The sequence below is a fragment of the Mustela lutreola genome, chromosome 5 (assembly GCF_030435805.1).
Source record: "Mustela lutreola isolate mMusLut2 chromosome 5, mMusLut2.pri, whole genome shotgun sequence".
In the NCBI taxonomy this organism is placed as follows: Eukaryota; Metazoa; Chordata; class Mammalia; order Carnivora; family Mustelidae; genus Mustela; species Mustela lutreola.
Window position 1 is genome coordinate 104,915,001 of NC_081294.1, and position 21,866 is coordinate 104,936,866.

The following is a 21,866-nucleotide window of genomic DNA, read 5'->3' on the forward strand; positions in this document are numbered from 1 at the left end:
TTAAATGCTACATGCTAAAGACTATGAAGACATGTGAGGAGTACAACTACCTTTCAGTTATGTGATGAATAGGAACAGTTTCCTCAGTAATGTAACAAAATAACATATTAATAATATAGTCCTCAAACTGACATCACTGGGAATGGATTCCATCATGAGTAAGCCAGAAAACAGGAAAAGATTAATTTCATTCATTTAACACACTTTTGATGAGCACCTATTATGTATCAAGCACTGGGTATTGAAAAGGTGGTAAACAGGACCTGTCTTATCTTCCAGAGACTCAGAGATTAAGTCTTATTAGATCTAAAATACATCTCTAATATAAAAGATAAGGCACCTTTCCCTTATGCTGACAATGATTTTACTAAAGTCATTAGCATCTCTCCATTTAATTTCCCACAGACTTCAAGATATTTAGCATTGGAAGGGACCTTAAAAAGACAAAAAAGACAATCTATTACAGTCTTCTAATCTCATAGATGACAACTGGAACTGAAGTCAAATTTTGATACACTAGTTTAAATTTACAAGATAACTTTGCCAGGTTACACATTCTATGGAGCATGGATGCTAAAACTTCAGTGAAAATGGGTAATAAATGAATTTCTGAAATTATGTATTTTAAGAAACATTTTATTATGAAAACTCTGAAATGCATACAAAAGTAGAAAAAAAGAAAAATATAATGAAAAGCTCATAACTCATAAGTAGGTTTAAAAAATTTTCAACATTTGTCCAAACTACAATCCAACACTTTACTCAATTTCTGAATTATTTAAAAGCAAATTTCAGATATGATCTAATTTCATCAAGAAACAATTTGGTTAGTTCATCTAACAGATAAGGACTCTTAAAAGAAACTTCGTAATTGTTATTACATTAAAAAGTAATTCCCCTTAATATCATGTAAAATATAGTGTTCACATATCCTTGACTATCATACATGTCTTTTTAAAGCTGGTTTGCTTGAATAAGGGTTCAAAGAAGATATACATTTGGTTGGCATCTCTCTTAATCTAAATTATGCATTTTAAAGGAAAACTTTTTGATATATTGTTTATGTGTGTGTGTGCATGCAGAATTGTAAAATATATCTTCACTATTAATTCAACATTTGGGGGAAATACTTATATATTCAGTAATGTGGAACAGCTGTAATTTTAAAGAAATAACCCTCATTGATAGGCCTATAAAAGCTATCTCTAATTACATTCTTGAATGATTTAAATAAGAGTGTGTCTGATATATTCTAAGATTAGTGGCTTTTACTTTTCTTTGATATTAGGGTCATATACTGTACTTATCTATTTTTACTCCATGCACTCTTCTCTCTAGTAATAAATTAATTTTTTAGCATTAGTTGGGCATGTGCCCTATAGTTTAATTCATTTTCTTCTCCTCTGAAGAGAAACAAAGTTTATTTAAGCATCACAACAATACTTTCCATGTTTAGCTATTCAAAGATTTAATAATATTATATAAAATTTTTATATCATGCCCCACCCTATGTTTATAAAATTTTTGACAAGCTTTTTAAAGGGGAACAAAGGTAACAGAAGTTAATTTGATTGATGTATGATTAAATATAATTGATACACAATTGGCTGATACATAATAATCTAAGATACTGTAAGGCTTAAAAAAGTGTATTTCGCTGCAAATACCACAAATTCAACACAAGCAACAAAATTTGAAACATAGCAGTTGATAGTAACACAACGTTCAATCACTTCTGGATATGTAAAATAAAAAACAGCCAGAAAAGATTTAATATTTTTAAAATGACTGCTATTTTAAAAACCTAATTTACTGTTTACTATTATAGTCCATTTAATTACAATACACAAAAGCTAGAACCCATAATCTTAGAAAAGAAGTCAGTAGATATTCAGAGAACTGCCTCAGCTCTAGAAAGAGTAAGCTGATAGCAAATGAAAGGAACTACTCAACACAAAGTAGAAAGAGGAAAAGAAAGGCCCAAAGCTTTCTTTACTATCACCTCTTTAATCCCTCAATTTCTGGCAGATTTATATATGCATTTTCTATATTTTGATGGGTGGCCTGCTTTCTTTGGGCCACAATCATTACTAGTTCATTAATTAGCATGACATAATCGATTTTTTTATTGTAGATAATTTTATTATGTTATTGACAAAGCATTCATTATAAAAGTATTATCCACTAGTCAGGACTTACAGATTGGCACGTATTTACTTAAGCCAAATAAAAAATATTTCCTAATAAAAACCCTGCAACTAAAAATTAGTAACAATCTCTTTTTAAAAAGCAGTTCCTTTTAATAATGTAGAAAAGGGAGAGTTGATAATGGTCTGGTATTAACTATGAGACCTCTGAAGTAGTGCAGAAATAAAAAGATGAAGTAGTAGTATGACAGTAGTATGACACACTTTTAAAGTTTAATTTAAAAATTAAAGCAACTCATACCCAGAGGAGAACTGAATGAAAGAATAAGATGGGACATGGCTAGGCAATAGAAGCACAAAACACTGTCAAACTTTAATTAAAAAATGTTTTCAATTTAAGCAGACCCAGGCCAATGATTTTTCATTATTTTTACCACAGTTCCATGGCTACTGACAGTTTCATCAGAACAAATAAAGGATTTTTCCCAAATTTAAAATGACAAAATTATTTTTAATTTTGACTTATAATTTCCTCCTCCTCTAAACTCAACATAATTTGGTCTTAGCTGGACTCATCTCTTAGCTTGGGGCTTGAAAACACCACAAGTGTTAAAATGTAAAAGATAAATGTTCTTTAAAATAAAGTTCTTCCACCATATTAGACAACAAACTTTATCATATATATATATTATTTGTTTTGGGAATGAGATCACATATTCATGAAATGTCTGGAGCACGACTTAGTAAATGCTGGTATCAATAAGGACTCCCTTAAAGCACTGTGTCCTTGCAGACAAATAAGAAAACTGGTGCCCCAGCAGACCAAGACAAGCTGACTGGTAAACAAAACTAAAATGCCTTAACCGAGCATTAATTAAAGAGAGAGAGAGAGAAAGAGAGAGAGAGAGAGAGAGAGAGAAATCTATTTAAGATAAAAGTCCACTTAAGAAAAACAGAAATCAACTTCAATTACAACTGTCATCATTACAATATGCAATTATCCTAATAATTCCCAATTCTGTTTAGTAAATTTCACACTGGGTAAACCAGATTCTGCTTCATGAATTATGGTTTGTTTTTTCTCCATATCGTTTGAAAACTGATACTGTAACCTGAACACCAAAAGCAGGTCTGACACTCTTTTCTATTTTCCAACTAAGATCCTATAATAAAAAAAGGGTCAGGCCCTCATCCCTAATCATGGAAAGTTATAGCTTCATTAGTTGCCAATCTCTGTCAACAACAAAAACAAGCTTAGTTGCTAGCCATTTTTAGAATATTCCTTAGATATCGACAGAACTAATGATAAACACTTCAGATGCTGAGTTTGGTTTATGTATTTTTAAAAAATGCCTTTTCTTTGCCTCACTCTGTCTGCCCTAATTAGAGTGCATTACATGGGATTCCTTATTCCTACCCTTCAGCTTGACAATCCTTGAAGGGTTGGGTGGGGTGGGGTGGGGACTTCAGTTACACAGTTTCTTGGTCATAATGACAAACAAGGCCATTCTTTCTCGCTGGTCACAGTAAACCCCAGGCTGTCTACCTATAAAGACACCTACAGACCTTAGTTTAATGCTACTTGTTGCCACTATCTTCACCCAGGCCTCATGAGGCTTTATTCCAACATTAAGTGAGGGAGTGATGTTTCACAGCGGCAATTTAAGGAAAGCAGATGGTGAACAGCATGGACTGCGAAAATTAGCCTTCTACTTCTTGTCAAAGAGGAAAAGCAGTTTAGATATCTAAATTTTAAAGTCTGTTAAATGTCAAAAGTAACTCTCACTAGATTTTTAGCTGTAATAGTACAGATGGAGATAGGTTGGACTATGGAGCATAGCCAATGTAAAATCAGAAAAATAATGACCAAAAAAAAAAAAAAAAAAAAAGACAACTTGTATCTACAGAAATTCCCAAATGGACAAAACTATGTTATACAATTAAAGTACCTGGTATTAATATATACCCTTGAGGAAATTTTTCATTATGTCCTTTCTCAACTGTAAACTCCCTGAGGGCAGAAACCTAGCTCAACTTGTTTACTGTTATCTTTGGCACCTGCCTTATATTCTGGCCTGAACAAATACTTGTTCAATGAATGAAACATTTACTGGCATATGTGTAGTAAAGAATTTGGTCTTCTCAAAGAGAGATGTGGACTGTGTCTTAGCTCTTGAGAGGTAGGTAATCTCTAAGCCCTTGGAATTTCCTAAGTGACAGGAGTGTCTTTTAATATTCAGCACTTTGGGGGGACCACACCTGATGGCTGTTGCCAAGGATGTGATTCACTAGACAATGTATGCTAAGTGGATACTCTGTGCATACTGCCATATGTTGATGCCAGTAGGTAACCTGTGAATTTGAAACCCACTCAGGATATCTGTTTCTTCCTTTGGTTAGTTCTAATTTATAACCTATTGCTACAATAACATTGTAATTTTTTTTTTTTTTTTTAAGATTCTACTTATTTATTTGACAGACAGAGATCACAAGTAGGCAGAGAGGCAGGCAGAGAGAGAGGGGGAAGCCGACTCCCTGCTGAGCAGAGAGCCCAGTGTGGGGCTCGATTCCAGGACCCTGGGATCATGACCTAAGCCAAAGGCAGAGGCTTAATCCACTGAGCCACCTAGGCTCCCCAAGTGTGATTCTTGATCTCAGCCGAGGTCTCAATCTTAGTAAGATTGTAATCTTAAGTATAGTGCTTTCCTGAGTTCTGTGGGTGTCCTAGTGAATTATCAACCTGAGGGTACTTTCAGGAAACCCTAAACCTGCAGTTGACCTCAGTAGTCTTGGGTCAATTGAGCAGTGGACAAGATGGAGTCTGGCTAACTCTAAGTAGCATATTGTATCAAATAGGGCTTCTCTTATTGCAATTCTGGTTTCTCTTTCATGGACTGTTCTTGGAATTACTTATCATCCCTCAATTTACTGCCTTGTTTTCTATAATGATCACTTTTTAAATGAATCTTCCTGCACCCTCCTGAGTTAATTCCACTTGGAGACTGTGATCCATGAAGATCAAATCACTAATATTACAGCAGCTAAGTCAGTGCTTCCTCACTAACGTGCCACAAATAGGTTAGAAGTGTGCTGTGCTGCTGCCCCATGATTAGCTCTCAGGAAGGCCAGGTGGGGCCTGTGGTAGCTGGAGCCCCTAGGCTGGGTACCTCCTGCCTCCTTTAGTAGTCTCTGTTTATCCCAGAGAACACTACACGTATCATCACTTTTCTGTATGTACCATAACATGAAAAGATTGGAAAGCAGTAAGGTAAGGAGTCATTGCCACAATTTTCCCATGTCAGTATGTCACCAACTTAGTTTTCCAAGATCAGACTCAGGTTATTCAACCTATCTGTGCTATACTTTAGCCACACTTAACTACTGCTTCTCTAATATTCCAAGTCAGCTCACATCTCAAGGCTCTGCATACCCTACTTCCTCTGTCCGTCACGTCATTCTTATTCTACTCCAGCCACCTAGACAAACTCTTCCTATTCTTCCAGATTCAGTTCCAAGGTCACATATACAAATTCTTTTCTAAGAGATCTTGGTCAACTGGTAGCACTCAAGCAGATTTATGCCTCCAGTGTAACACTTACTTCAATAAAATGATTTGTCTGTTTCCCTTCCTAATCTGTGCGCTTCCTGATACTGTGATCCACAATTCACCTCCTTTGCTAACTTATCTTCTTGGCCTTTTTCTCTGTTGCCTTTATATCACAATGTTTCCTAGCACTCCATCTTCATTTGTCTCTTCTCACTCCACAAGATAGCCACAGAACAGAATTCAAACATTTTCAGGCTCATTATTTTATTTACTTTTCATGAAAACACAATTAAGTGTTTGGGGGAAGTATTATCTCCATTTTTTAAATTAAAAATTAAAGTTTATACAAGTCAATGACCGGCCCCTAGTCATGATGATAGTAACTAGCTCATCCAATGACAGATATCAAGTATTCGGGCTCCAAGTTCAATGGATTCCCTAAATGTTGCTCTGACTTTCTAAATGAATTCTTGGTATTTTAAAACAGAACTCTGGAAAAGTATATCCCTAAAGAAACCTTCCTACTTGTGATTAGTTGCTAAAGAACCACAGATACTATACTTCTGTCACGGGTTTCATAGGATTTGGGGAATTGAATTTAGAAGTCATTTTTCCATAGAAATAGAAAGCTCAAATATTAAGTAAGCAAATTAATAAATTTTCTTATAAAACTAGTTTGAAAAGAAACATAAAAAGTGCAAAGAATGAGACAAGGTTTCATACTCATGTTTATCAGCAAAAAAAACCCCCCAAAACAAAAATACCATTAAAAGTCTTCAGAGGTAATTTGAACTGCTGAATTCACTTTAACATTTTGTGTCCCAAATATACAAAAAAATATTTAAAGCAGAAAAGACCAATTTTCAATCCAACATTTCTAATTACAGAGGTGAACAATTTATTCTTATATGCAAATTGTCTTTTCCCTCATCTCACTTTTTCTCATCCCCTCTAGAAGCTGTAACATTCTGAGGACTGCTGAATTCCTGGGGCTTCATGTGTAACAATTTAGAAACTCTTGGCCTAACGATAATCTGGTAGAAAAATTAATTAGTAATTCACTAAAAAATTTACAATTTGTTCACAGACATACTACTGTACGAAATGAAGTGTCTCTTCATTTTTAGCCATCTGTTGGCCAACTGCCAATTAATCTCAAGTAAGACTAGAACAAAGACTGTGTTTATACATCTTCTTTATCGAACAGTTTGACAAACCAAGCTTTTCCTTACAATGATAATGATATTCACTAGGAATTAAGTTTAAAAATCCCTGTGTTCTGAATATGTAATTTAAAAGGTTAGAACAAATGGTGAAATTTTTCATTTCACTATGAAAAATAGTGAAATATACTTAGTGTGAAAAAGGAACTGTTCTTTGGGTTTCATTATAAATATTTTAGTAATTTCAAAAAAATAAAATCAACCCCTATTTTACCAAATATATAAGGAAGATAAATTTAAATAAAATTCATCTACAGAGTAGGAAATCATATAAACTAGGCTAGGACTTGGAATGTAACTACTAGAAACTGTTCAACATTTTGGAAAATTATGTTACTGATGGCAACACCGCATCCCACACTATTTGAGTTGCTAATACACCTATATTGGTCTGCATTTACAGTCGTCACATTCATGGTGGTTCTTCGTATCAGTGCCAGTACCATTTAACTGTACTTCAGTACATTTCTAGTGTAGTCATGGACAAGCATTTATATGGCAATGTGTAATTATTACTTTATTTTAAGTTCTCTTTCTTCCTTCTATTCAAAATAAGGGAAACATGTTGATTTTAAAAATTATGGATGTACTCTTATCTATGAATTTCATCTTAGAATCCAAAAGGCTCTTTTATTTGTTGAGATCCCATACCATTACATGCGGATTGTAATTTTTGAGGGTTTTTCTTGCTATTTTTTCTGATGTCTTTAGTCTACTTCTTTCTAAACTCATATACATAATGAAAAAATTAGTTTGCTTCATTAATCTTTTTAAAGTACTGTTTTGAGGACTGGAGGTGAGATTAGGAGCCATGCCATTTTGCATCAGAATATTCTATTTATTTCTATAGGCTCCACTTTACAAAGTTGTTATCTTTCTCTTTCAGTTCTAATTCTCTCCTTAGTTGTTATAGCTGGTGAATTCTGGTTGCCATTCTTATTACTACTATTTGTTTGATCACTTTGTTAGCTTTTGGAAGTAAGTTTGAGATTTTGCTTCACTCAGCTGAATGTGACAGTCTTTTTTTCTTAATTTTTTGATTATAGTTGACACACAAGTATACTTTCAGGTATACAACACAGTGATTCAACTTGACTATATGCTACACTCATCCCACCTGTCACCATGCAACACTATTACAATATCACTGACTGTATTCCTTATCCTGTGCCTTTTATTCCCATGACTTACTTATTCCATAACTGGTAGTCTTTATCTCCCATTCCCCTCTACCCATTTTGTCCATTTGACAGCCCTTTTTTTCTATGCTCTTTGGATGGAGTGCCTTTCCTCTCCTTTCAAGAGACCATCCCAATAAATATTTTTCTTAGTATTAAAGGGTGAGTTCTTCAACTACTTTGTGATGAATAAAAATTTCCTGTAAGCTTTTCTAATCTCAACTGCATTCTTCTTATAGCTATTAAGGTATGGGAGTCTACTAAGGATGCATTACCATATCACTTTAAAAAATATTAGTTATTATTTATTGAGTGATGACAATGTGCCAGTCACTGTTCTAAGAGCTATACATCTATTATCTCATTAATGTCATAACAATCCTATAGGGTATATACTATCTCCACAGAAAAGTGAGGTGTAGAAAAGTTACATACCAATCTGCCCAAACACATAGCTAGCAAGCAGCTAAGCAGAGATTTGTACCCTGATCATCTGATATCAAGGCCTGAGTTATTAATCTACTACCTTACTGTCTCCCAAGTTTTTAGGGCCTTCCTTTTCCCGCAAGGACTAACTGCTTTACTACAGATTTTTTGATTTCTACTTTCTCTTTACAGCCTACCCAAATGCTCAAGAAATATTTATTACTTAAATAATAAAGACAACTGCTTCTTTCACTGCTTCCCTCCATCTCTTTCAATGTGCCTTTTCTTTTAGCAACAAGAATGGCAAACTAAAACCCTAGATATCATTCTTACTCATTTCTGAGCAGTTAGAGGTAACTGCATTCTACAACTTAAAACAGCATGCTCAGCTTAATAGTTTTCACTTGTTCATTCTAAACCAAATGGTCCTAATATCACATTTGCTTTCATGGGGAAATTTTTTGTAAAAATGTTTAAGAATTAGTACTTCTCTTTCCCACTTCTGGCAGAACCAGCTCTATGGCCCCCAGGAGCTCAGATTACTAAGCCAGGGGAACCAGTGATACACCAGATCTATTCAAGCTACCTTGTGTCCACATCAGAACTTACTATTTTGTCTCTTACTTTGTCAGGTTTCTGACAACAAATTAGCAGGAGGTCAAGCATATCAACAGATTTTACGCTGTAGGCAGCATGCCTGATTTAGAGTGAAAGGTTAGTAGATATAATATGCTAACAGAGAAAAAGTTATTGCAGTTTCAGATATTACGACAGGCTGATGGTTTTGGCATTATTTTGAGACAGGCTGGCCTCTGGCCTCACTTCAAGCCATACCCTGGAAGTAACATTAAATAATTTTTTTATGGATATGAAGGCATGTAAATAAGCATATAAAGATAAAAGAGAAACACAACCTTGAATTTTAAAATGAAAACAGGTATTTTTAAGAGCCTATGGTATAAGAACAGTGTAATAGAAATACAATGACTGTGGGAATTTAAGTCTATTAATGTAGACAACAATTGTTTATGGCAGAATTTATGTATATAAATGAACCCACTGTGGCAAAGAACGCTGTATGTTATATATATGTAAGAGTGCCAGAGAAAAATGTACATGATAATTAAATGTGGATAATAAGTCGAAGTCAATTGTGAGGATAATGGTTTGGGTAGAGCAAATTTTTAAAAATATTTATAAAATTAAAAGATGAGATCTGAATTGAACTTGTTTACAAGAGAAACTGTTCAAGACTAAGAATCTACTTCGATTATTTACATTTTGATAAGAATGAATGATGCAATGGAATCACATGAAAACCGAGCTAATATATTTTGAAAATTACTTACACTGATGACTGATGAAGAAGTTGATAAGTTTAAACCTTCAAGATCAGCTATCAAGCTTGGAGAAAGAGCTGGCGTGGGAAATGCAACTGGAGTGGATACCGGGTTAACTGTAGGAAAAGGCCCAAATTAGCAAATGTGCATGAAAATTTAATTCATATTATTAAAAGCAACATTTTTATTTTGTTAGTAAATCTAATTAAATTACTTTGATTAATAAATCTATGACAATTCTATTTAACATCTTGACTTAGTTATTATCAAGTCATGGCAGTTATTAGTCTTAGCTTTCACTGGCAACTCCTATAACAAAATATAATGGTACAAATACTTTGAGTAATAATTTTTGAAAATTTTATCATATAATGTTATCACTAACATTATCACCCAGTAACCTCACTAAAACTAAAAAAAAAGGTAAAGAAACATTTTTTCCCCAGCTAATATAAAGAACAACAGCTTTCAAGAGTTCTCCAGCAGAATCAGAAGTCTCAAAAGGGTATTTATATCCGTTCTCTGTTTTATTCTCCACTATAATAATTACAGGGGTAATTACAGGGTCCTAACTCCCTTCTACTTATACTTTGTCAGCAAAAGCTATGTACCAGATAGAAATTTTTTATTCTAAAACCACTATGTACACGAGATCATGCAGGTGAAAATCTGAAAATTTTTGAAAAAGTACAGATCTCATCCTCCCCTGCTTAAGATTCTTCAGAGGCTCACAAGTACCTACAAGATAGAAGTCCAATTCCTTAACAAAGTGCACAAGGTTCTCTATGCTCTAGCTTGGCACTGTCCATTATAGTAGCCACTAGCACATAAACCTAATGTACTCTTGAAATATGGCTAGTATGACTAAAGAATTGTACTTCACAGTTTAATTAACTTAAATTTAAATGTAAGAGCTATGTGTGGCCAGTTGGTATCATACTGGGTAGAAGATCTATCTCTAATTTTATTGGCAACTCCTATCTTCAGGCCCTACCGATTAATAGTTTCCAGTATCTTGTTCCCAATATCTTCTATTCTCTTTACCTGGAAGGTTCTTCTCTGCCTTGTTTACCTTGTAACTGCTACACATTATGGTACCGCTTGGAAGGAAAGCACAAGCTGACTCAACAAAACACAGCTTCTAAATTGCCTTCTTTGTTCTACAGATAAACTTGGACATGCTTCTACAACCATACCTCTCTTCTAATACAAATCTGTGTCTTTTTATTTTTTATTTCTACTAGTCTGCTAATGCATTAATTTTTAGTGCTTAGAAACTGCTTGACTGTTGAGTGAAAAAAACTAAAAATGTGGAATGAGTTTTATCTTTCAACAAACGCACTTCAAAATAAGAGCATAAAGGAAGTAACATTTATTTAACAGGACTTTTCAAACTATCTTTTTCCCATTTAGTCTCACAATACCCTGTAGTTAGGCAGAAAAAATAATTCAGAAAGTTAGGAATAAAAAAATGATATTGCCCGAAAAAGAAAATTTTCAAAGAAGTCTGAAATAAAATTTCACCATAGATAATAGAAAAAGCAGAGTGGAGACTGGGTGGAAGAGGGAATGGAGCCCTTGCTTTCTTCCTTGCTCCTTCAGTGTGCCTGAAACACTGCTACAAATCCCCAGGCTTCCTCAGATCTACGTTGAAAACCAACATACAGTTAGCAAGTGTCACAGGGATTTGGGGGTGGGGGGATCAATGGGGATATGGTGGTAAAGGAAGACCTTACGAATGGGAGGAAATGAAGCTCAGTTTTTAAGTAAGGGCAGACTTTAAATAAGAGCAAAGAAGAACCTGGTGACTTAGTAGGTGAGATATTACTGCGAACAGAGGCTGAGAGGTGGGAACATGGAAAACTGAGGAAGTTATTTTTATCCTCTACAACAAAGGGAGCTGTTAAAAATACTGAAAAGAGCAACAATATATGTACTGCTCCTTATCAGTATAAGGGACAAAAATCAAAGGAGGAGCAATCAGGTTGGCAGGAGGAGGAATACAATAATTCAGGCATGACATGAAAAGGGCTAAAAACAAAAGGTGAGGTAGAAAAAAAATTTATATTAAAGACACTGTAAACTGAGGCACAGGGAGATTATGTCTTGGAAAGATCACAGAACAAGTGAATGGAAGAACCACTGTGGGACCAGGAACTGGTTCTTTTATCTTGGATCAATATGTTGCATTTCCAAAAGTCACTTTTTTGGTAGGTTCTAAATATTTGCCCATCCATCCAAAATATTAGATACCCATGTAAGGAAAAATATTGAGTAAGAAAGCCTCTGATTTCAACTATGGCTTGGCTTAAAGACACACAGAGGAAAAAAGACATCAAAAGCCAGAGGAAAATTCACACTAAAGTTTGACTTAAGGAAAAAAAAAAAAAAAGGAAGAGACTTTTAATATCATTTCAGGAGAAGGTTTAGGTACTAAAGAAATGACTATACATCTGTTTCCAGGTCTGGCAAGATAGAAGCTTGCACTGAAAATTTATCCAAAAATGGATTCTGAGGTTAGCTGACTATGTTTAAGTATTTAATTAATGCATTAAAAAAATAATTCTACTAGTTAAAAAAAAAATAACCTGGCATACAAATGAAAACCAGGTATCATTTCTACCCACTGACTTGGCAAAGGCAATTTTTAGATTCAGCATCAGTAAGTGTATCAGGAATCAGTACTCTCATACTAATACTGTGTAAGCTGGTACAAGCTTTGGGAAAGGCAATCTTAGACAACTAAATTCTTCAAAGCCTTTGCCCCAGCAATTCTATTCCTGGGGATTTATCTTAATGAAACAGTTGGGGAGATAATGAAATAATATATTTATGATGTGTATTGCTTCACTAATGATGAAGACAAAAAAATGAAAACAAGTTAAATTTCCAATAATAGTAAAACTGTTAAATATAATTTATTACAACAATATAAAAGATAACCATGAAGTCATTAAAAAATGAAACTGTTAAAGAACATCTATGGCAGGGCAAGGAATGTGTATGATTAATAGAGAAGTAAATGATAAGAGTATCCCACTATGATCACACTTAGGGGCAGAGGGGATTTGCATATGAAAAGATCTGAACTGGCATGCCGGATGGTAAACCAAAGATATTTGGATTACAAATCCATTTTCTTCTTATTTTTATTTTTTTAAAGATTTTATTTATTTATTTGACAGAGAGAAATCACAAGTAGATAGAGAAGCAGGCAGAGAGAGAGAGAGGGAAGCAGGCTCCCTGCTGAGCAGAGAGCCTGATGCGGGACTCGATCCCAGGACTCTGAGATCATGACCCGAGCCGAAGGCAGCAGCTTAACCCACTGAGCCACCCAGGCGCCCTCTTCTTTTTATTTTTAAAACTTTCTGAGAAACACTTCTTTCTTTACTAAAGTACAATTGACACTTGAACAACACAGGTTTGAATTGTGCAGGTCCACTTATGGACAGATTTTTTTTTTAAGTATAATGCTAAAAATGTATTTTCTCTTCCTTATGATCTTCTTAATACCATTTGTTTTTATTTTAATAATGTTATATAATACATATAACATACAAAATATGTGTAATTGGCTGTTTACACTATCAGTAAGGCTTCCAGTTAACAGTAGGCTATTAATAGTTAAATTTTGGGGGAGTCAAAAGTGACAGGTGGTTGTTAGTGCCCCTTAACCCAAACATTGTTCAAGGGTCAACTATATATTTAATTATAAAATAATTATACAATTACTCTTCTGATCAAACTTTTGCCTCAAAACTTAATGATACATCAAAGTTTTAATATATACTGGTTTAATATGAAGTTATTTAAACAGTTAAATGTAATTCCTTGCTGCTGCATCTCCATCACAGATAACACCCTTATATAATGCTTATCATGTGCCCAGCAGAGTTTTAAGTGCTTTTACATTTATCAACTCATTTAATCCATTTATGACTCCTAAAAGTTTTACTATTATCCCTATTTTATAGATTAAAGCAAAAGCACAAAGAGATTAAGTAACTTGTCCAAGATTACCCAGCTCCGTAATTAGAAGGACAAGAGCACCTGGGTGACTGAGTCAGTTAAGTGTCTGCCTTTGGCATAGGTCATGATCCAGGGTCCTGGGATCTGGGTCGGGCCCCTTGCTCAGGAGGGAGTCTGCTTCTCCCTCTCCCTCTGTACCCTCCTACCGCCATGCTATCTCTCTCGCTCTGTGCTCTTTTTCAAATAAAAAAAATCTTAAAAAAACAAGAACAGCATGAGATTTAAACTCAGACACTCCAGCTCCATTGTCCTCTTAGCCACTCCACTCCAATGCCTCTACTACAATTTATTCATCAATATGATATCACAGATCATAAGGCTTATCTGGAGCATCATTACTGGTTGCTGATAAAATTTTAAGAAGAGTTAGTTGTACCAATAGTATAATTACATAGGTATATATTTCTTATAAAAAAAGCACTGGAGTGTGATTGTTGCTTTATGATCATCCTACCAAGATCACATGGTATGGAGTACTAAAAGATCTCTTCGCTTGCAGAAATATAAAATAGCCAAGGAACTTTCAAACTGTACTGGTTCTCAAGAAACAGAATTCCCTGGGTAGGGAAAATGTATGCATTTAGAATCTCCAGCATGTAGCAGATTACTTGTATCAGAGCAAGCATTCAATAAATGTTTTCTGAATGAAGACATAGATAAATTCAATACTAGAAGTTTTCTTCGTATAGGGAATAGATAACTGTGGATTATGATGTGCCTTTTAGATAAAACTAAAGGAATGTTTCTGACCCTCTTTCAAAATTAATCTAATTCTCACAGCCGAGAACTCAAGCTACTGGAGAGTGACCCTTTACTTTCTGATCCACAAACTGTTTACCATGGACAATGGAGAACTACTGTAGGCTAATAAGCAGCAGAAATGAAGTCCGTATCTTAAGAACCATTGTCAACAAAGCTTTTCTCCTGTACACTCCATTTATCTTTATCACTAAGCTCAGATCAGTTCTTCCACAAGGCCTTTATAGTTTTTTAATTGGTTTTTGTCTCCCTCCTCATTCATTGACACTTTGTGCCTCTACTGTTCAGGTATCTGTGCCCTAGACTAGATATTAGTCCCTGGAATAAAAGGACTAATTTACTGGTTCCAGCCAACAAAAAGGGGTATATAACAAAGTACCCTTAAACTTATCAGACAATCTGCAAATATTTGCTGAACTGACTTGTTAAAAAGAGAGGGAGGCCTTAAGTGTCATTTCTGACAAAAGCAGAATAAAAATGTTTTAAATAGTTCTCAGGTATTAAAAACAAACAGAAATATACCCTATGTTGAGTTAAAATTTAAGTTAGGATGAAATTTCATTCCAAGTAAAAAAAATCCCAAGTATTTTTACAGTAACAGTATTCATCATGAACCTGTATCCACAATGAACCATGTGTTCTGGATGCTATCATTAATCGGTATGATTCTCTCTGAGAGACTGAATAAATCCATTGATAAGTGGTGGATAAAAAATCAGACAAAATTTGAGAATGCATAAGCTCATGCAAATGGAAACAATACACAGGATACCTTTTCCTTGACTGTGTAGGATTTTTCCCCTTTATGTGGGACAGTAGTTATTTGTGACCTAAGAGTAATTCTGGAAAAATTTCTCTATCAATTCTAAAGCTTAGCTGTACTGAACTGAAATTTTGTTTGTTCATAATAAAAGTGAAGTGAATCTGAAAAAAAAAATCTTATGCTTAAATTCTTAAAACTTAGTGATTAAGAAAACTTTGCTTCTACATATAAAAACATACTTTAAAAAATAATCAATTAATAAAAATTATATCATTTTCCATGTTTCAATTTTTCCTTCACTGCCAGGAAATGCAGAGGAATGAGACTGGTATATTTTGGAAATGCAAAGGAGTACAGTGAATAAGACGTAGGGAGGAGTCAGATGACCCAAAGGTCTTAGAAACCTAAAAATACGAACTTTAACTATAAAATTAAGACATTAAATGAAAAGATCTAAAAAAAGAAAGGAGTAATATCAGATTTTCCTTTTTTTTTTTTAAGATTTTATTTATTTATTTGACAGACAGAGATCACAAGTAGGCAGAGAGGCAGACAGAGAGAGGGGGAAGAAGGCTCCGTGCTGAGCAGACAGCCCGATGAGGGGCTCGATCACACGACCCTGAGATCATGACCTGAGCTGAAGGCAGAGGCTCAACCACTGAGCCACCCAGGCACTCCCGGATTTTCCTATTTTGTCTGTAGGATAAATTCCTAGAAAAGAATTGCTATATCAAAGGGTGTGTGCAACTTGAGTTTTGACAAATATTGCTAATATGACTCTAAAAGCTTCATCTATTTTTATTTCTATCAAAAACATGTGCAGGGTGCCTGTTTCTCCAAACCTTAGCAACACTGGATGTTGCTTTAAAATCATTGCCAATAGGTAAAAAATGATGTAAATCTGTAAATCTCTGCCAATAGCAAAAAATGATGCAAATTTGACTTGAACTTTATTTTATTCAAGTGTATATCATAGTAATTTGGTAGGTTTATACATTACAGAATGATCCCATAACAACTCTAATTACTATCTGTCACCATGCAAAGTATTTGTAACACTGTTATTATTGACTATATTCCCTACGCTGTACCTTAGTTACATTCCCATGACTTATTTATAACGAAGTTTGTACCTTTTAATCCCCTTTGCATATTTTACCTGCCCCCCCAAACCCTTCCTATTCTGATAACCAACAGTTTGTTTTCTGTATCTGAGTCTGTTTCTGTGTATGTTCATTTATTTTCTTTTCAAATTCCACATATAAGTAAAATCATATAGTATTTGTATTTCTCTCAGTCATTTCACTTAGCATAATATCCCCTAGGTCCATCCATGTTGTTGACAAGATTTCATTTTTTTATAGCTGAGTGTGTATGTGCATGTGTATATCACATCACTTCTTCTATATCCATTTATCTATCAGTGGACCGTTAAGTTGCTTCCATAGCTTGGCTAATGCAAATAAGTCTGCAAATAACACAGGGATGCATATATTTTTAGATAAATACCCAAATCTATGACTGCTAGATAATACGGTATTTTTATTTTTAAGTTTTTGAAGAATTTTCATACTGTTTACCGTAATGGTTGTACCAATATATATATCTATGAACAGTGTATGAGGATTCCCTTGCCTTACTTCTTCACCAATACTTGTTATTTTTTCTTTTAAATAAGAGCTAATCTGACAAGTGTCAGGTAATAGTTCATTGTAGGTTTTTTGGTTTGTTTTACTTGAAACCAATTAATTCTTTTAAAGTTTTTATTGTAATCACCAGCACTCATCACTACAAGTGCACTCTTAATCCTCAACGCTTATTTTACCCATCCTCCCAGCCACCTCCCCTCTGATAACCATCAGTTTGTTCTCTCTAGTTGAGGGTCTGTTTCTTGGTCTCTCTTTTTTTTCCCCTTTGCTAATTTGTTTTTCAAATTCTATATATGAGTGAAATCATATGGTATTTCTTTCTCTGAATGTCTTATTTCACTTAGCATTATATTCTCCAGCTCCAGCCATGTTGTTGAAAATGGCAAAATTTTGTTTTTATTTATGGCTGAATAATATTCCTCTGTGTGTGTTGTGTGTGTGTGTACACATATATACCACATCTTCTTTCTCCATTCATCAATCAATGGACACTTGAGTGGCTTCCATAATTTGGCTATTGTAAATAATGCTACTATAAGCAGGGGTGCATGGATCCCTCTGAATTAGTGTTTTTGTTTTATCTGGGTAAATACCTACTAGCAGGATTGCTGGATCATAGGGTAGTTCTATTTTTAATTTTTTGAAGAAGCTCCATACTATTTTCCAGAGTGGCTATACCAGTTTGCATTTCTACCAAGAGTGCATGCGGGTTTGTTTTACTCCACATCCTCACTAACACTTTGTTGTTTCTTGTGTTTTTCATTTTAGCCATTCTGACAGGTGTGAGGTGATATCTCATTGCAGTTTTGATTTGCTTTTAATAAGTGATGATGAACACCTTTTCATGTGTCTGTTGGTCATCTGTGTAACTTATTTGGAAAAATGTCTATATAAGTCTTCAGCCCATTTTCTAATCAGGTTGTTTCTTCTTCTTCTTCTTTTTTTTTAAGATTTATTTGAGAGAGAGAGAGAGAGTGTGCACATGAGTTGGGGGAGGGACAAAGGGAATGAATCTTCAAGCAGATTCCTTGATGAGCATGGAGACTGAGGCAGAGCTCATGACCCATGAGATCATGACCTGAGGTGAAATCAAGAGCTGGAAGCTTAACTGAATGAGCCACCCAGGTGCTCCAATCAGGTTGTTTCTTTTAACACTAAGACAGGTAAGTTCTTCATATATTTTAGATATTAACCCCTCGTTGGATGCATGTTTTGCAAACATCTTCTTCCACTCAGTAGAATGTCTTTTCGCTTGGCTGATGGTTTCTGTGCTAAAGCTTTTTTTTTTTTTTTTTTTTTAATTTTATTTATTTATCACAGAGAGAGAAGGGGAGAGAGCGAGCACAGGCAGACAGAATGGCAGGCAGAGGCAGAGGGAGAAGCAGGCTCCCCGCTGAGCAAGGAGCCCGATGTGGGACTCGATCCCAGGACGCTGGGATCATGACCTGAGCCGAAGGCAGCTGCTTAACCAACTGAGCCACCCAGGCGTCCCAGTGCTAAAGCTTTTTTGATAATAATGTCATTTGTTTACTTTAGCTTTTGTTGCCCTTATCTGAGGAGACTGGTCCAAAATAATACTAAGACTGGTGTGGAGAGCTTACTGTTTATGTTTTCTTCTAAGAGTTTTATGGTTTGGATCTTACATTCAAGTCTTGAATCCATTTTGAATTTACTTCATATATGGTATAAGATAGTGGTCCAGTTTCATTCTTTGGCATGTAGCTATCCAATTTTCCCACACCATTTATTGAAGAGACTGCCCTTCCCATGTATATTCATGTCTCCTTTGTCTTACATTACTTGGCCATATACACGTGGGTTTATTTCTGGGTTCTGTATTTTATCCTACTGATCTGTCTCTGCTTTTGTACCAGTATTACACTGTTTTGATTATTACAGCTCTGTAGAATACTTTGAAATCAGAGAATACAGTGCCTCCAGCTTTGTTTTCTTTTTTATTTAAAAAATTTTTTAATATAAATTAAGTTTGGTTAATATATAGGTTATTAATTTCAAGGAAAGAATTTAGTGATTCATCAGTTGCATATAACACCTAGTGCTTATCACATTAAGTGCCCTCCTCAGTGCCCATCGTCCAATTACCCCACCCTTCCATCTCCCCTTCAGCAACCCTCAGTTTATTCCCTAGAGTTAAGAGTCTCTTATGGTTTGCCTCCCTCTCTGTTTTTATCTAATTTTATTTTTCCTTCCCTTCCCCATGTTCATTTGTTTCTTAAATTCTACATTAAAGTGAAATCATATGGTATTTGTCTTTCTCTAACTGACTTATTTTACTTAGCATAATACCCTGTAGTTCCATCTGCCTCATGGCAAATGGCAAAATTTCATTCTTTTTGTTGGCCGAGTAATATTCCATTGTATGTATACACACCACATCTTCTTTATCCATTCATTTGTTGATGGACATCAGCTTTGTTCTTTTTTAAAAGTGCGTTGGCAACTTGGAATCTTCAGTGGTTTCATACAAAGTTCAAAATTATTTGCTCTATTTCTGCAAAAAATGTCATTGGTATTTTGACAGGGAATTTATTCAATCAATATATTACTTTTGGTAGTATGAACATTTTTAACAAGATGAATTCTTCCAATCCATAAGCATGGTATATCTTTTCTTTTATTTGTGTTTTCTTCAATTGCTTTCACCAATGTCTTAACGTTTTCAGAGTACAGGTCTTTCAATTCCCGGCTTAAATTTATTCCAGGATGCCTGGGTGGCTCAGTTGGTTAAGGGCTGCCTTCAGCTCTCTCTTTCCCTCTGCCTGCTTGTGCCTCTCTCTGTTTCTGTCAAATAAATAAATTAAATCTTTAAAAAAATTTATTCCTAGGTATTTTGTTATTTTTTATGCACTTACAAATGGGATTGCTCTCTTAAATTCTGATAGCTCATTGTTAATGTAGAGAAATGCAATGAATTTCTCTGTGTTAAATTCATATCCAGTGATTTTACTCAATTCATTTATTAGTTCTAAAAGTTTTTTTGGTGGAGTCTTTAGGTTTTCTATATATAGTATCCTATCACCTGCATATGGTTTCACTTTTTCCTTTCAAATTTAGATGATTCCTATTTCTTTTTCCTGCCTGACTGCTGAGGCTTTCAGTACAATGATGAAAAATTGGCAAAAGTGGGCATATTTGCCTTGTTCCTAATCTTAGAGGAAAAGCTTTAAGTTTCTCAAAAGTTGCAAATGATGTTAACAGTAGGTCTGTCAGATACAGCTTTTATTATGTCGGGGTACATTCCTTCTATACCCACTCTGTTAAGAATTTTTAATCATAAATGGATGCTGAATTTTATCAAATGCTTTTTCTGCATCTACTGAGGTGATCATATGATTTTTATCCTTTTTGTTAATGTAGTGTATCATGTGAAACTATCTGCCGATGTAGAACCATCCTTGCATCCCTGGAATAAATCCTGCTTAATCGTGGTATATGATCCTTTTAATGTATTATTGAACTGAGTTTGCTAATATTTTGTTGAGAATTTTTGCATGTATATTCACAGTGGATACTGGCCCCAAATTTTTGTATTTAGGGTATCTCTGCCTGGTTTTGGTATAAAGGTAATACTGGCCTTATAAAATAAGTTTGGTAGCATTCCTTCCTGGTCAATGTTTTGGAATAATTTGAGAAGGATAGGTACTAACTCTTGTTGAAATATTTGGTAGAATTTACCTGTAAAGCTGCCTGATTCTGGACTTTCATTTTTAGGGAGTTTTAAAATTACTGATTCAATTTCATTACTTGTAATTAGCCTACTCAGATTTTTAATTTCTTCATGATTCAGTCTTAGAAGGTTGTGTTTCTTGGAATCCATTTATTTTAATTGTTCATAGGGTCTAATTTTACATTTAATTTCTTTTTGCTAAGTACTTCCTGTAATTTCTCTATATTAAGAATTTGAGAGAGAGGAGTTAAGATGGCAAAGAAGTAGCAGGCTGAGACTACTTTAGCTAGCAGGAGATCAGCTAGATAGCTTATCTATAGATTGAAAACACCCACAAATCCATCGGCAGATCGAAGAGAAGAAGAACAGCAATTCTAGAAACAGAAAAACAACCACTTGCTGAAAGGCAGGACTGGCAGAGAAGTGAATCCAAAGCGATGGGAAGATAGACCCCGGGGCGCGGCTCACAGCAAGCGGCGGAGCAACGAAGCAAAAAATCAGGACTTTTAAAAGTCTGTTCCGCTGAGGGACATCACTCCAGAGGCTAAACCGGGGCGAAGCCCACGCAGGGTCAGCGTGGCCTCAGTTCCCGCAGGGTCACAGAAGGATCGGTGGTGTCTGAGTGTCGCAGAGCTTACGGATATTAGAAAGGGGAAGCCGGCTACAGAGACAGAGCCAACAGTGAGCTCACAGCTCGGGGGTACCTTGAACCAGTCGCAGCCTCAGTGAGCTTGGAGCACGGCCAGATGTCAGGAAGACGGGAGTAACTGGACGCTGTTCTCTGAGGGTGCACAGAGGAGTGGGGCCCCGGGCTCTCAGATCCTCCAGGACGGAGACCAGGCGGCCGCCATTTGTATTCCCGACCTTCGGAACTCTACAAAAAGCGCTCAGGGAACAAAAGCTCCTGAAAGCAAACTCGAGCAGATTACTCAGCTCAGCCCCTGGTAAGGGCGGTGTAATTCCGTCTGGGACAAAGACACTTGAGAATCACTACAACAGGCCCCTCCCCCAGAAGATCAACAAGAAATCCAGCCGAGACCAAGTTCACCTACCAAGGGGTGCGGTTTCAATACCAAGGAGAGCAGCAGAATTCCAGAGGAGGAACCATTCCAGAGAA

At 35.3% G+C, this 21,866-nt stretch overlaps 1 protein-coding gene across 6 annotated transcripts in view; it reads right to left on the reverse strand.

Moving 5' to 3' along the window:
- AP3B1 (adaptor related protein complex 3 subunit beta 1) overlaps window positions 1-21,866 on the reverse strand; it is a 352,698-nt gene that overhangs the window by 58,406 nt on the left and 272,426 nt on the right. For all 6 annotated transcript variants that reach the window (XM_059175303.1, XM_059175305.1, XM_059175304.1 and 3 more), the window contains one exon: window positions 9,871-9,977. In XM_059175303.1, the coding sequence (XP_059031286.1) occupies window positions 9,871-9,977 (107 nt within the window). The remainder of the gene's footprint in view (window positions 1-9,870; window positions 9,978-21,866) is intronic.